Genomic DNA, 16991 nt, shown 5'->3' with positions numbered 1-16991 from the left:
ACTTTAGCTACCTATATTTTTTACTGCTTACTGTAAGCTGTGGGGAAAATTACTTTGCAAAGTGCAACTTCCCTTGCAAAGTGAACAGTCTGTTTGACAGTCCAGAGGGAGAAATATTTAGGTGTAGTCTTCATCAGAAGCCCATGTGCAGGGTGACCGAACAATACCAGAAACAGGAAGAGGGATGTTACCCTATAACAGGAAGAGCCTGCATAAAGACCTTTGTTGCAGGATCATTAGGTATTGCTTTAGTAAAAGATTTGAAACCATTGAAAAAATTTTTGAAATAACATAAGCCTATATGAGATTTTGGTGACTGTGTTTTTCTATACCTAAATTTACCCCCGCATATGACTGGCTATTCAAAGTAAACACATGTTCACCTTTACTAACTAGGGATAAACTAAAAGTGAAGTTTGGCACTTTTTGGGGGGGTACCTGGTTTTGACAGATACTTGTTCCCACTTCCGGCTCAGAACGCGGCGGCGAACTGAGCCGGAAGTTCGCCCCCCCCCCCCTTCCTTCCCCGCAGCCTTCTGGGGCAAATCACAGGTTCCAGAAGACTATGGGATCATTCACAAGGCATAGCGCGATTCGGAAATGCGCAGTAGAAAACAGTTTATGAAGCCGCAAAGCTTCACTTCCTGTTTCCCTTACTTCAGATGCCAGCGCCTGCGCCAGAAGCCGATTGAAGAATCGACCTGGTTGAGGACATCGCTGGATCCCTGCACAGGTAAGTGTCTTTATATTAAAAGTCAGCAGCTACAGTATTTGTAGCTGCTGACTTTTACTTTTTTTGGGGGGGAGCCTGGAGCTCCTCTTTAAGGTTTGCTCCGAACACAAATTTAGACAAAACCTTGGCTGTTCTGGTGTTCTGATGAACACCAGCACATTTACCCATTTGGTAGCAGTGATCCTCATGGATAAAAGCAATATTACCACTGCCATTATACAAGTCAGCTTCCAGCTGTCGGTGGTTGTTAAGAGCCAAGTCCTTAACTTCTAGTGACGTCACCTGCCTCATTCACTTACAGGGCTGTGAATGTAAGCAAAGAAGCTTCAAATAGTTAAAAAAAAGTGTGGGGTTCTCCACTTAATTAAAACTAGGGCCTTTAGGTATGGTATGAATTTATATATGACTCAGTGAAAAAAAAAAAACATGAGATTACCCCCAGGGTCTTTATAAGGTCCTTAGGGTCCAGGATTTTTTTAACCACTTCAGCTCTGATAGATTTACCCCCCTTCATGACCAGGCCATTTTTCGTGATGCGTTACTTTAACTGACAATTGTTGTGTAACACTGTACCCAAATAAAATGTATGTCCTTGTTTTCCCCACAAATGAAGCTTTCCAGTGTTGGTATTTGGTCGCCTCTGCGTTTTTTATTTTTTGTGCTATAAACAAATAAAAAAAGACTGCCAATTTTGAAAAAAAAAAACAAAATTTTTTACTTTCTGCTATAAAACACATCCAATAAAAAAATTCTACTACATATTTTTGGCAAAAAAACATTCCACTTATATTGATTGGTTTGCGCAAAAGTTGTAGTATCTAAAAACTATGGGATGTTTTTATTTATTTATTTATTTTTTACTAGTAATGGCAGCAATCAGCGACTTGGACTGAGATATTGTGGTGGACAATCGGACACTACCTGACACTAATACAGTGATCAGTGCTAAAAAATATGCACTGTCACTGTACTAATGACATTGGCAGGGAAGGGGTTACCATCTAGGGTGATCAAAGGATTAAATGTGTGCCCAACATGTGTTACTGTGTGCTGTTTTTACTAAGCAATGTCACTGATTGGTTAGTGCTGCAGCCAATCAATGCACAGCTTGGGCGGCAGGAGTGCACGACCGTGCTCCCTACCCCACCACGTGGATCACATACTAGGTATGTGATCTGGCGCAGAGCGGCCGCCTTGCCTCAGTATATATGCGGTGGGCGGCCGTAAAGTGATTACAGGGGGGGCCCCATGCAATAATCAAAGGAGAAAAATGTGTAAGGCTCCCTTAAAAATCCACACCAGACCCTTATCCGAGCATGCAGACTGGCTGGCTAGGAAAAGGGAATCCCCCTGATCTCATTGACATATGGTCAATTACATCACATTGGAGACTCAAAGCAGAACCAAATCACCAAAATAACACACAGAAAATACATAAGAACAATACATATAAATACAAAAATAGGGAAATCTTAGTGTATTTATCACTGATCCAAGGATATAAGTATTAACAAGAAAAAAAATGATTTTGGTATTTTACTTTTATTTGTATACTCTATAAATCAACCCAAAGACAAGCAATAAATAGACATATCAATTGCACAAGAAAAACGTAAATGCTTATATATAAACAGAAGGTTGACACACACACCTTATTTTGAACCAATAAGTATATCTAGACCATACAGTGGGTGGCACAGTGGTGTAGTGGTTAGCACATTTGCCTAACAGCAAAAGTGTCGCTTGTTTGAATCCCAACCACAACACTACCTGCCTGGAGTTTGCATGTTCTCCCTGTGCCTGCGTGGGTTTCCTCCCACACTCCAAAGACATGCTGGTAGGTTAATTAGCTCCTGTCTAAATTAGCCCTAGCATATATATGTGAGTTAGGGACCTTAGATTGTAAGCTCTTTGAGGGTAGGGACTAATGTGAATGTATAATGTATATGTAAAGCGCTGTGTAAATTGACGGTGCTATATAAGTACATGAAATAAATAATACAGTGGCCTGTCGCAGCCTCGGGTGGTCATGACTGTTGTAATCAAACTTGTATATATTTTAGATCAAATAGAATTTGCATGAAACAACCAAAGTAACCAGGGAAGAAGAAAAAGAAAAAGGCTGTGGGAACAATGAATGAATTCTAATTTATTGTATTCATATGTGACTGTTAATCTGCAGGTAGAAAAAAAAAATCCCTGTTTAACAGTTTATCTAACCCCTCTTACTTTTGCAAAAACACATATGTATATGTACTTTTGGGGGTTACCTCATGCTTTTTTTTCTTAATTTTTGTGTGGGTTCCTTCTTCAATTCAGTTCCAGACCTGAAAGGCGTGATATGAATTAGGGGGAGACCCCATGCTGTTTTTTGTGTGTGTGGGTGATCTCCATTAACATGTATTAGACCCTGATCTAGCATCTGGTATATTATAATCAATTTTTTATTGTAAATGTCAGTTTTTCTGTAGTAGGTTGTATGCATTGTTCAGATATACCATGTCACAAGCAGGGACAGGACATCTCCCAGTCATGTTATTTAAAGAAATTTGCATTTTTAGGGATTCACTCTAAGCCATAACCTAAATTGCTGCTCCCCGCCAAATGGAGATTTTAATTTTTTTTTTTTTGCTGTAGTACATGTCTCCCAGGGTAGTACCTAGCCCCCCATAGTGGCTCAATTCAGTTCCCACGAAACCTGCACAAATTGAACCCAGATTACTAAAATTGTTGCTCCCTGGCAAATTGACTTTTTAAAAAATGTGTTTGCTGTAGTACATGTTTCCCAGGGTATCGCCCAGCCCCCCATAGTGGCTCAATTCAGCTCCCGTTGATTTCCCTAGGGTTCTGATTCAGCACACATTGAACCTGCCTCAAATTGAACCCAGGTATGTTTGGCTCATCTCCCTAATATTAACTTATTGCTAAATGAACAGCCTCTTCTTCCTTAGTAAATCAACCCAATGGTGTCTAAAATAAACGTTGCTGGCTGCCCTAGGGTCTGTCTAAAGCTGTGCACAAATGTGGATGGAATAATTGCTGAGTGGCATAAGCATTAGGGAAATATAGGTGCTATTTACTGCGTTGTTATACCAGCCATTTTTCAAAAATAGCATTCACCTAAAAGGTTTTTCTTTTACATGTCACAAATATTGCAAATATGTATGGCTTCTCTATATTCCATATATTTTATTTTTTGGTGGCAGTATGACTCTGTGAGGTTGAAATGCTAAAACTGGAGACTGCAAAATCAGGTGCAGTTCTGCAAAGAAACAAATTAGCTTCCATTTGTTTTTGTTAAAGCTTAACTGAACAAACTAAAGTTAGAAGCCTATTTGGCTACCATGCAGAGCTGCACCAGATTTTGCACTCTCCAGTTTTAGTAAATCAACTGTTTATATGCTTGCACTAATTCTGTGCAGTAAACATTTAGTAATAATGTATGTCATTTCTTAGGCCAGTGCTCTGTGTTATCCGAGCTGAGCATCATCACATTTGATGGAAATAACATTGCACTTTATAATGCGGCACCATACATCTTAGTCAGGCTTCCAAAAGAAACTATTGTTGCCCATATCGAAAAATGTCCTCCAAGCTTGGTAAGTGAGATAATGCATTGTTCACTGGCACATGCAATAGTTACTGAAGATATTTAATGCCTATGCTGTAATGAACAGTTTATTTGAAGGAACCCTGTTAGGGAGTCATGGAAAATATCAGCTTTGACCTTTCATTTTTAAAACATTCATTGCCTGACTTCCATGCCGACCCTCTTATTTAAATTATGTGAGTCGCTGATAATATTATTTTGCAGGATTTATATAGGGCCAACAGTTTTCACAGTGCTTTACAAAATAAAGATATGCAGCACAATAGCAATACAGTTCAAGACAAGAGGAATTGGAGGGCACTGCTAGTGAAAGCTTACAATCTAAAGGGAGGAACAACTTATACAAAAGGTAGTAAATGTGTAGGGATCAGTTGTTGAGAAAAATAGAATTCAGTTGTTAGCTAGAGGCGGGATAGATTTACTTAAAGAGAAGAGTTTTTAGGGATTGCCTAAAGGCGGAAAGAGTATGAGATAGCCAGACAGATTGGGGTAGAACATTCCAGTGGATGTAAGATTCCTTGGAGAAAACCTGGAGGTGAGCATGGGAACAGGCCATGAAGGAACTACAGAGCAGGATGTCTTGGAGAGAGCAGAGTGGATAGTTTGGATGATATTTTGAGAAAAGGTTGGTGATGTAGCTGGGGTCAGAGGTGTTTGTGGATGTGTAAGTTGTTAACATTTTGAAATTTATTCACTGGCTGATTGGAAGCCAGTAGAAGGATTGGCAGAGAGGTAGAGGGAGGGCACACACTGAGCAGTTGGTAAGGTAAATTGGTCTGTTATAAATAAATATAGAGATAAGGAGCAATGGCAGCCAATGTATTGTTCTCATGACAGGTTTAATTTTATTGCTAATACATGCTCATTTTAAAGACCCAATTCTTGATCTACCCCCCTCTTCCCCCTCACCTCTTATTCCCACACTAATCGATCAACCCCATTCTTCTCCCGTTAAGGCCCCTCAGTAGTATGTTAAGCTGTTTTTTATTAAGAATCTGTTTAACTTTTTCTGAAGTTTTTAGGCAGGTAATGTGACATGCTGGGTCTTTTTCAGTCTTCCTTCCTTCCTTCCTTCCTCTCCCCTCCTGGCAGGGGGTGGATACAGAGAGCAGCAATGACATGATGATATTAGCGCCACTCTCTGTATCAATATTATGAGAATTAAGGGCACCATGATGATGCTGCCCATGACACCCTGTATTCACGGTATTCAGCTTCAAATTGAAGGTGAATATTTCAGTTTAACATTCCTGTCGGTATTCCCGAGTGTGGCTCGGGGTTAACTTTCAGTACCAAAAGCGGTAACCCTGAGCCACACTCGGGATTACCCCAGAATCACACTCACCTTCCCTGTGATCCCCCGTCGTCATCCCCGTTGTCCTCCCCATCGTCCTTACACTCTCTCCCCACTGTGTGCTCAGCAGATGCCGGCACTTGCCTTCCGGTTCCCTTCCCTGCGAGCGTTGCGACGCGGGGGTGGGGGGACCAGTGGCAAATTCAAAAGAGTAAATACACCAAATGACATGATACAAAGCTGTGATCCTAACGGATTACACTGTATCATGACATTTCACCACATGATTGCACCTGGTGACTATTCCAGTGCCCTGCCTGTGCTTTTCCAGTTCTTTGTGCCTGGAAAATAGAGAACGACCATGGAGTTTTTTAGACGAACTGGAAAACAGCAACAGCGAAACTGAGTTACTTAAAGAACTGAGCAATAGCGATTCGTGGGAAAATTCATCATCAGGTATGGAAAGTGACGACAGCGACGATTCTGATGTCTCTTTCTGACACATCGCTTGTGGAATTTGGGAAGAATATCAAATGATTCTTCAGAATTTCCAATGGAGCGATGTGCCAGAAAGAGACATCAGAATCGTCGCTGTCATCACTTTTCATACCTGATGACCAATTTTCCCATGAATCGCTATCGCTCAGTTCTTCAAGTAACTCAGTTTCGCTGTCGCTGTTTTCCAGTTCGTCTAAAATCGCTTCTTGGACGTGTGCAGACTGCTCCCTTTCATAAACTCTGTTTGCACCGTCACTTGTCTGCTGCTTTGGTGTCGCACAGTGATGATGCTGCACACCTGACTATATCAATCACCTGAGGGGTTGCAGTCCTTGCCCTTGCGTTTGTGCTCCAAGGTGCATTACTGCTAGCAGTCTTCTGTTCTCCGTGTTCCTCCATGTCTGACCAGGCTTGGCTGATGACTCTCCTGGCTCTCTATCTGATATGGCAATAGGGGCCATTCACTAGGAGTCAACCTTTTTCCAGGTTATTTCGTCTTTGCATTACTCCGTTGTTTTGGGGTACCCTTGGCTTCAGAAACACAATCCGACCTTTCATTGGCAGTCAGTCGAGATCCTCTCTTGGTCCTGTTAAGGTACTTTGTTCCTCCTCGAATTCAGTGTTGCCTACTGAATATTGGAGTATCAAGATGTATTTGACAAGGTGCATGCTGTTACTCTTCCTTCTCATCGTCCGTACGAATTATGCTATAGATTTGCAACCTGGTGCCATTCCCCCTCATGGCAGGGTTTATCCTCTTTTGCTTGCGGAGAATAAGGCCATGGAGGAGTATGTTGCGGATGCACAAGTCCTCTTCTCCAGCGGGTGTGTTTTTTTTTTTCTTCGTAAAGAAAAAGGAGTCTGAGTTGAGACCTTGTATTAATTATAGGGGCCTCAATCGCATCACGGTCAAGAATGCATACCTGATTCCTTTGATTACTGAGTTGTTCATCTGCCTCAAGGGAGCAACAGTCTTTTCCAAGCTTGAAGGGCCACATATAACCTTGTAAGGATCAAGGAGGACGACAAGTGGAAGACCGTGTTTAACCAACTTAGCCCAGGAGGATTTGGCTGCTCAATGACCAGGCCCTATTTTGCGATTCGGCACTGCATGACAATTGCGCGGTCGTGCGACGCTGTACCCAAATGAAATTGACGTCCTTTTTGTCCCACAAACAGAGCTTTCTTTTGGTGGTATTTGATCACCTGTGCGATATTTTTTTTTGCGCTATAAACAAAAAAAGAGCGACAATTTTGAAAAAATAACAATATTTTTCACATTTTTTTATATGAAATTCTCAAAAAAAATGTAAAAATCTAAATTTTTAGACATTTTAGGCCAATTTGTTTTCTGCTACATATTTTTTGGTAAAAAAAATCGCTATATAGCAGGATCGCATAGCCTCTGTGCTTACTTCAGGAAGAATGACAGATGGCTGTGTTTACATCAGCCGTCTGTCTTTCTCCCTCTCCTGCGGGAGATCACGAGTGGCCGGCGGCCATCAGAGCCTCCGGTCACACGCGCTGGCTCCCCAGGGAACCAGCGGGGGCGAGCGACGTAGGTCTACGTCGCTTTGCCTGTAAGCGGCAGAGTGCCGCAGTAAATCGACATGAGGCGGGGCTAAAGTGATTAATACCAGAACCGGTTATTATGAATCTCTGGTTCTGCCTTTTGGCTGGTGCAATTCGCCCACTGTCTTCCAGGAGTTCATCAATGATGTAGATTGTGATATGTTGCAGCAATGCGAGGTAGTCTATTTGGACGACATCTTGATTTACTCGGACTCCATTGAATCTCACTACCTGGATGTCAGATGGGTGCTGCAATGGTTACGTGAGAATGAACTCTTCTGTAAGCTTGAGAAATGTGAATTCCACCTGTCTCAGGTTGCCTTCTTGGGCTACATCATTTCTGCTGAAGGGTTCTCCATGGACCCTCAGAAGGTTTTGGCTGTTCTACAATGGCCTCGCCCCAGTGGTCTACATTGGGGAGCAGATCTTGGCTGCTCAACCTGATGCTCCCACAGAGAGACCTGCGGAAAATCAGACTGCTGTGCATGTACCACAATTCCAAGACTGTCGGTCATCCTGGTAAGAACCAGATGTCCTGGCCCATTTCCCCTCAGTTCTGGTGGCCGTCTCTCTCCACACTGATGTTGCTGCGTATGTGGATGCTTGTTCAGTCTGTGCCCAGAACAAATCTCCACGGCAACTTCCCTTGGGCCTACTGCATCCCATTCCCACTGTGTTCCATTTAAGAGGCTGCCTATCGCTCAGGAGCTTGCCTCAGTGTTTGCCAGGGAGGTTTTCCGATACACGGGTTGCCTAAGGAGATTATCTCGGACCATTGGAGCCAGTTTGTCTCTAGGTTCTGGTGCACCTTTTGCTCCTAGTGGGGTATTCGACTCTCCTTCTCATCGGCCTACCAGCCGCAGTCCAATGGTGCCGCTGATCGTTCCAACCAAGCTCTGGACCAATTTCTCCGCTGCTATATCTCTGGCCATCAGGACAATTGGGTTGATCTGCTACCCTGGGTGGAGTTTGCCAGGAACTCTGCCATTAACTTGTCTTCCGGAATGTCTCAATTCATGGCTAATTGTGGGTTCCAACCCGCTGTGTTGCCGGCTGTGGAGGATCATCTTCATGCCCTCTGTTCCTCTTGGGTGCAGATTCAAGATTCTTTACTGGTCTCTGCACAGCACCACAAGCTCCAGGCAGACTTGAGATGTTTATTTGCTCCTTCGTACCAAGTCAACGAGGTGGTGTGGTTGTCGATCCGTAATCTCAACCTCAGGGAGCCCATTCAAAAACTGGCACCCCGTTTTGTTGGGCCTTTTTGCACCCTCTGTAAGGTGAACCCGATGTCCTATGCACTTGGTCTTCCCCCTGGCATGCGTATCTCTAATGTCTTTCACCTGTCACTTTTGAACCCACTAGTTGGCAGTCGCTATACTTCCTCACTTCCTTGTTCTCATCCCATTCCTGTGGGCAATCATGAGGAGTATGAGATTAGCCGAATCTTGGATTCTCGTCTGTTCCGAGGTCATGTTCAATACCTGGTGCACTGGAAGGGTTATGGTCCTGAGGAGCGTTCCTGGGTTCCCTCTGCTTATTTTCAAGCTCCCGCCCTTCTCCCCGACTTCCATGCTCGCTTTCCTCAGAAACTATTTTTTTTTTGCTCCGCGGAGGAGGGCCGTTGAGGGGAGGGCACTGTCAAGGTCCTACCTTGCCCTCCTGTTAGCAGCCATCTTGGACATGTGTAGACTGCTGCCTCCTAAAAAACTGTGATTGATTCATCACTTGTCTGCTGCTTGGGTGTCCCAAAGTGATGATGCTGCACACCTGACTATATCAATCACCTGATGGGTTGCAGTACTTGGCCTTGCATTTGTGCTTCATGGTGCATCACTGCTAGCAGTCTACTGTTCTCTGTGTTTCTCTGTGTCTGACCAGGCTTGGCTGACAACTCTCCTGGCTCTCGACGCCACATCGACAGATGACCCGGCATCGACAGACTACCCACTTCTGAATTCCACCCCGGCTTGGATGACTACGCGTTTCTGGACTCGACCCTGGCTTCGATGACTACCCGCTTCTGGTCTCAACCCTGGCTTGGATGACCACCCGCTTCTAGACTTGACCCCAGCTGTTCCTGATCTTGCTCCTTTGTCTTGCTTTGCTTTTATTGTTGTTTGCTCCAATAAACTGCCTTATTTTACCTGCCTCTCCATGTGGTCTGGTTTCTTGGCACCCTGACAATTATAGAGTTACCTTGAGATGACTGTTGCATCAGAGTCCAGTTGCAGCAAAGTCCGGTGGCAGGAGTCCCTGAGGATGACACGTCATCTGTCTTTGTGTCAAAGACCAGTCGTCATGGAGGTATACTCCAAGTTTTGTCTGACCAGCCTGGAATGGGGCCTTTCACTGGAAGGAACTGTGGTGTGGCACTGGAACTCAGAGTCAGCCACTGCATATTAGTCCCTCCCTAGTAGCATCAGTATAATAGTCTCTACTGGTCGAACATTTTGTAGCATGGATAGGGCATGTGGCTGAGACCTTCAACCACTCTCCACTTCCTTCTTTCAGGGTTCCAAAGCCAACGACCCAGGGGCAAGAAGTGCATAATAATATTTTTACAGGCATTCATAGATTCAGACAGTAGAGGGCAGTAAATTCCCTATATGAATATAAAGGTCAATTGAAGTCTTGAGAATGACTAATTATATTGTTTAAATCATTACTATGCAAATTAGAGCACTATGAGTTTTTACATGCCATAGTTAGTGAGACAGGCAGCATTATTATTCATAATGTTTGAGTTCAGCTATTCCTGTCTAATGATCTTTAACTTTTATTTTCTAGAGTGTGAACTCAATAAGAAAGCTGGTAAGTGATTCAACATAGCTGCACAATAGAAGGAATAATAGTAATGTCCATCTGATTCTTCCTGTTCTTTGGCAGTTCTCTAAAATTCTTACAGGCTCCTATACAACAAAAAAATATTTCTATAAATAACTTTTTAGATTGCCATGGACTGACCTTGTCATGTCTTCCTTCTTTTTTGTAGGTTGCAGCTGGAGGTACTTCAGGACTGTGCTTCAAAAAACTAAATGTTACAACTTCAAATTTTCAATTGCTTATAAATCGCTTAGAAAGGAGGGTGAGTATAAAATGACTGCTCTCTTGTCATATGTATATACAGTCTTAGCTCTCAGTTTTGTAAAGTACATCAGGATTGTAACTTTAGTATATACTGTATTTGAAAGCTAGCTGTTTATTGTAAGATTGGCTGAACTAAAACAAAGAGATTTTGTGTAGCTTGGCTAGAAAAAAAAAAAACATATTTACATAAACCTGGGCAGTTTATTTATGCATGTGATGAAAATGCACAAGCAATTGCTACCTTTAGTAAAATTCACATGTGAAAAGAATCAGTTGGTACTAAGGTGTAAAAAGCTAAAGGGTCTTTTTATAAAACATTTGCTTTACGAATGTCACAGCATTTGCTATACTCATGAATAATCTCCATAATATGTCCAAAATTTTTATTTTATGATATTTGACAGCTCTATCTAGTGGCCCTAATGTGGCATTTTCCTGATTGGATTATTTTAGGAAAATACTTCATTATGGCCATTAGATGGAGCTGACGATCATAGGAAATTAACATATAAGCCACATTTCAGGCATCATTCGTGTAGGCTGTGTCAATGTTGTCACATTTGTACAGCAATATTTTTTTTATATTAATAAACCCTTAAGTTTTGTGTGGTTATCAAGTTTAGACCCCCTTCTACCTTCCAAGCTTGTTAGTGAGGATGTTAATCGGGTTTCCAGATATTTAAAGAGACATTGAGGGGGCTAAATGAGATAGCTGTCAAACTCATCTTTAAAGCGCTCTACACACTTTACAATCTGACTGTATAAACCCCTTTCGATCTACCAATAAATATGAAATGCAAGTGTCTGCCTGATTGTATACTATCTGAAATCATAATAGAACATTTATAGTTAGCTCCAAGTGTCACATAGCTTTGTTAAATCTAAAGGAGATTGTGTTAAGATTGTACATTCAGATTGTAGCACATATGGTGAGCTTTACAATAAAAAATATATATATTTTATTATATTTATTATATGATATTGCATATAACTTGAGCTGTGTTTGTTGGATCCACTAAATTTTTTATCATATGCTAGGTCCTAATTACCCAGGTTTTTGACAGATTTAATTAGGGTTCTGTCAGACATTATCAAATTCTGATTCACATGAGTGAGTACTGTATGTACTCTTTAGGTTGATAGAAAGCTGTAAAATAAGAAAAATGAATGCTACTTTTGCAGACATATGCTTCTAAATTTGCTGGGGCCTGGCTGTTTTGCTGATCTTCTTTCTAATATACTTTGAACCATTGATCTAGGAACAAGTATGAAATATTGAATCCAGTGGTTTAGAATTATAGCCCAGACAGTTAGCATTCTTTAGGGAAGAAGACAGGTTTGCTTACATGTTTATTTACATTGTCTTCCACATATCTGTACAAAAATATCATAAGGAACAAAAAAATAAATGTAAAAAAAAGCTGCATACTTGAATAATGAGGCTGGCCCCACAGGTGTGTTAACTATAAGTAGAAAACCATTTTTGGCAAAATCCTCCGAAAAGGGATAGAGTACCTGTCTAGGTGGTTTCAATATTTGTACACAAAATCACCAAATAGGGGATAATGAAGAAACCACTTGGTGAACTGAGCCCAGCCGCCCTGGTAAGGGAAGGGAAATCCTCTAAGGGGAACACACAGCCTGAACGAGCAATCGTTCCTTTTGTTCTGAAACAACTGCTGACAGAAATCCAGTTGATGGTATCTCCTCCTCTAAGGAAGGGAGAGACTCAGCATCCAATCCCAGACGGTCTCCAATAGAATCAGGGATATTAGAGGTTTCTTCATCAGACTTTGCCTCCGAAGGGCCCCCAACAGATTTAGGGGCACTAGATATCTCTGTATCCCATTTAGTTGGAGAAGGTAGTGGCATTTCCAAAAACTTTGTGATCAGTAGGAACCACAAGTTAGATCTACTAAGTCATAAAACATTGCATAACTGAAGAAAACACAACCACTATAAGACAGGAAGAGGTCTGAGTCCCAGAGGATGAAGAGAGGGATTGAAAAATGGCCATTGGCGCAGGTGGATCCCTCTGGGATTTATGAGAAACACTAAAGGCACAATCCTGCCTTGCTCACATTTAGAGAAAAAGAATAACACTGCTCTTTTTGCCTAGCAGCTGTAAAAAAGAAAGTAAAAGACACAGTACGAATCCTCAGTTCCTCCCAGAGGGCACTACAAGTTCCAGAATAGCAGGCTGCCATGCCTTAGTCCCCACCAAGGGCACTACAAGTCTTAGCGTAGCAGGCAGTAGTTCCTCAGTCCGCTACAGAGAGCAGTACAAGTCCAAGCATAGCAGGCTTCCATTCCTCAGGGAGGAATGGCAGTGCACTATACTGGAATTTACAGTGCCCTCTGTGGGGACTCAGGTATGGCAGCCTTCTGCAGTGGGACTTGTCGTGCCCTAGACTGTGGCGGACTGAGGAAGGGAAGTGTAAGGGGGACTCTGGAAGCTCTGATGCAAGGGGGAGCTTTGGTGACCACAGAGTTCCCCTTTACACCAGAGTCCCCAGCTTTCCCCCTCAAATCAGGGTTCCCAGAACTCTCCTTACATCAGAGTCTCCAGCATTCCCCCTTAAATCAGGGTTCCCAGAACTCCCCTTACTTCAGAGTCCCCAAAATTCCCCCTAAATCAGGGTTCCCAGAACACCTCTTAGATCAGAGTCTTCAGAGTTCCCTCTTACAGTGTAAGGGGGAAACTCTGGAGACTCTGATGTAAAGGGGGCTATGTGAAATTTGATTTAAGAGGGGGAACTCTAATGTATATAGCAATTCTGTGGACTCTGATGTAAGGAGGAGATGCTGGGGGGGGGGGGATCTGATTTAAAGGAGAACTCTTATGTAAGGGGGACACTGAACTCTGATGTAAGGGACTCAGGGAATCATGACCTATAGGGAAATGCTGGGGACTGTGATGTAAGAGCAGATATATATATATATATATATATATATATATATATATATACATATATATATACATACATACATACATACATACATACATACTCAATGTGTAATGATCTTTGATTAAAGAAGAATTGGTTAGAGAAAATTCTAGAAACTGTGAATTCATAGTACAAAGGTTAAAGCTCTTAATATATGCAATTTACACAGTTAATTTTTATCGCTTGAATTATTTTTCCCATTATGGGCGTGAGTGGAGCCTCATGTCCAAATTTTGCCTTAGGCCTCACAAAGCCTAGAGCCGCCTCTGGTCTGGGGTCAACACTGTCTTTTAGAGTGCAGCACACCCCTGTGGGAACTGTAGAAAATATGGCATATGAGCACAAAGCAAGTCCCAAACTTTAATCACATCACCTCCACAGATCCTCCCAAGTTCTAATGGTGGGCCCATTGCCCAAGGAGGGGTGCTTTTCTTGGATGAAAGGTGTCATGTCACCTAGAGGACTGCAAACATTAGCTCTGGTCCTGATGACCCCACAGAAATCCCTAGATATATTGGGGGGAGGGGGTTATAACCTCAGGGGGGGTTGACCTTCAGTTTTCTAGGTGCCTAGTGTTAATTTTACCTGTAAGCAGAGTAAAACTATAGGGTGCTTAATTACCATCCAGTTGTGTCCCTCAATGGATTAAAAAGGAAAATGAGCTCAAATGTCACATGATAGCCAGCCTATCAGTTTAAAAGTCAGTATTTGGTTGTTCACTAGTAACATTTTTATGATTCTCTTCCTGTTGTTTCAGGTAGAAGTGAATTCAATACCTCAGCCTTTACCTTTCTCAAAGCAAGGACTATGTATCCAGGACACAGGCGCAATGTATGTCATTAACACCCCAGCAGGTATCAGCATTAGGTGGACTCATGTTACTGGTATTATAGACATACAGTATGGCCTTCACTCCAATCAGACCACCAAAACAGAAGGGCTTTGTGGTAAGTAGGACATGAAAGAACCAGAGTTTAGTATAATCTTTGACATATAAGTGATATTACTAAAATTATATGCCTGCTTGCATGTAAAATGCCTGCAGCTTTCTTCATTCTTCAGAATGATTCCGAAACAATGAAATAAGTCACAAAATATCTGCTGGAGCAAAATGTTGTGTGTTTATACATCTAATAAAGTTAAACAGCAAAAAAACTTTTTATTAGGAATGCTGTCTTAGTAGGTTAGTGGAAATCTTCCAAAAGAATATCTGTCCCAGTGACAGATGTATAAGCAGGGCTTTCCCCTCCCTCAAATTGTAGAGACTTCCACTTACTACTTACTAGAAGTGGAGAGAAATCTTTTTCAATGGAGTAAAACGGCTTATTATTTCAGGTATTTTCATAAATTCATAACTGTAATTGATTGAACATTGGTGATTTCTACATCTGATCATCGTGACACTACATTGTTCTTCAGAACGTTTAAAAACTCTTGGTGTTTGCTATTTGTCGTCTATTAACATTAACAAATGGCAAAGCCAGTATTGGGAGAAAACTAAAGAAACCATCAGTGTTACTATTACACCACTGAAATGTATAAAACATATAATCCATATTGTAGAGATTGATCCTCTCCTAACCCAAAGTACATTTTATTCATACAATATGTTTGTACAGGGTGCTATAAATCACCAATACAGGAGGAAATGTTACAGAATCATTTGTAGTATCCTATGATGCCATCAAACACAAAAGTGAAAAAATGCTCCCTTAAGATAATTTACTTTTTCTGTGCTTTAAGGAATATGCAATGGGGATCCAAGTGACGATTTAAAAATGCAAAACAGGACCATAGTAACGAATAAGGAGGATATTGAAGCATTTATTAAAAGCTGGGAGATTGAGAAATCAATTGATGTTACTACAAGACGTCCAGTAAGGAACTGCACTGAAGATAACTGCACTTACTGCATGGAGTTACTAAACAAAAAAGTATTTGCCCCATGCCACCGGAAGGTATAAACAATTATATTACATAATATTCATATCTTTACCACCTGGTTATTCTGTAAAAACACTGTAGGAAAGATGAGACTTACTGTATATTGAAGAAGATTGAATTATTGTTTTTCTCAGGGCTGGAGTTCTACATAGCCAAATGGGCAGTAGCCAAGGTCTCAGAACTGCTAGGAGTGGCAGGCATGCCACCCTGCCTACACGTGCAGTACAGTTGGATCTTTATTGTTGCCCCTTGACAGTTTGTTTATATTTATGTGCACTACTATTCTATGTACGGTACTTATATTTTTCTCAACCTGGGTCCCTGCACCTATAAATGAGCTACTGGAAGAGAGCAAAGTGGGCAGATTGCGTCTTTCAGCCTTATTGTCCCTAAACTACGCATGCTCCATGTGGCTATGATATCTGATCTTGTTAATATTATAGATGTAGAAATATCTGTTTATTGAACATAACATAATATTCAATGATCAGAGACAACATTTTGAATTTTCCATAAGATTAAAAAACTTCAGGAGTAGTTGAGGTAAATTAAGATAAAATGACTTTAGGCAGCCTTTCCCCATTTAGGTAATATTTTGGAAACTCTGATTAAGGGTGTAAATTTGCTGCACTTCAGACTCTTCTATTCCACATTCTTATCTTTGCCTTAAAGCTAGATGTTTATTTAAAGTTGATGGTTGGTTTGCTTAAAGTATGCATTATTCGTAGGTTTCTCCTCAAGACTTCTGTGAGAAGATGTGGATCAACAACACATATTTCCTAAACTATGAATGTGATGCTCTGTCTGCCTATGTAGCATTGTGCAGCAAACACAATATCTGCATTCGATGGAGAACCAAAGATTATTGCTGTAAGTCACACTGCTTTAACATTATCCTTAAATATGTACTGTATGTATAATGTAGCAGGGCAGTTACAAGCATTGGGAAAGGCCTAAGCCACCCTATTGCAGCACACCTATAAGGCACAATTCAAAGAATGGTTAAATAGTACCTGAGCCTGGAACTGTAGTGCATAGAGTGCAGTGGCCAGGGTTATGTAATGTATAAAGTAGCCAATACAGTGCAGCGGTCAGGACCATGTAACTTACAACTTAGCTTCTACAGTGAAGCCATCAGATGCATACTGTTTATGCTCAATATACATTTATAGCTATGGAGGATGTAGACCAATGATGTGGATTGCAGACAGTAGATCTGCAGATGTTCAACTCTTGTCTTTGAACAATTACACTTAGCCTATTCATGATAATCTAACTGGCTTTTTAAAAGTATTTTGACAA

The 16991-nt window shown here is 41.4% G+C and overlaps 1 protein-coding gene across 1 annotated transcript in view; it reads left to right on the top strand.

Moving 5' to 3' along the window:
- OTOGL (otogelin like) overlaps positions 1–16991 on the top strand; it is a 234872-nt gene that overhangs the window by 171133 nt on the left and 46748 nt on the right. The window contains exons 33-38 of the mRNA XM_082255665.1: positions 4190–4332; positions 10498–10521; positions 10703–10795; positions 14503–14692; positions 15489–15703; positions 16418–16559. Coding sequence (XP_082111791.1) covers positions 4190–4332; positions 10498–10521; positions 10703–10795; positions 14503–14692; positions 15489–15703; positions 16418–16559 — 807 coding nt within the window. The remainder of the gene's footprint in view (positions 1–4189; positions 4333–10497; positions 10522–10702; positions 10796–14502; positions 14693–15488; positions 15704–16417; positions 16560–16991) is intronic.

This window comes from Pelophylax lessonae (genome assembly GCF_965119305.1).
Source record: "Pelophylax lessonae genome assembly, chromosome: 4".
Classification (NCBI taxonomy): Eukaryota; Metazoa; Chordata; class Amphibia; order Anura; family Ranidae; genus Pelophylax; species Pelophylax lessonae.
The sequence above is the reverse complement of the archived record's forward strand: the minus strand, read 5'-3'. Positions and strand labels throughout refer to the sequence as shown.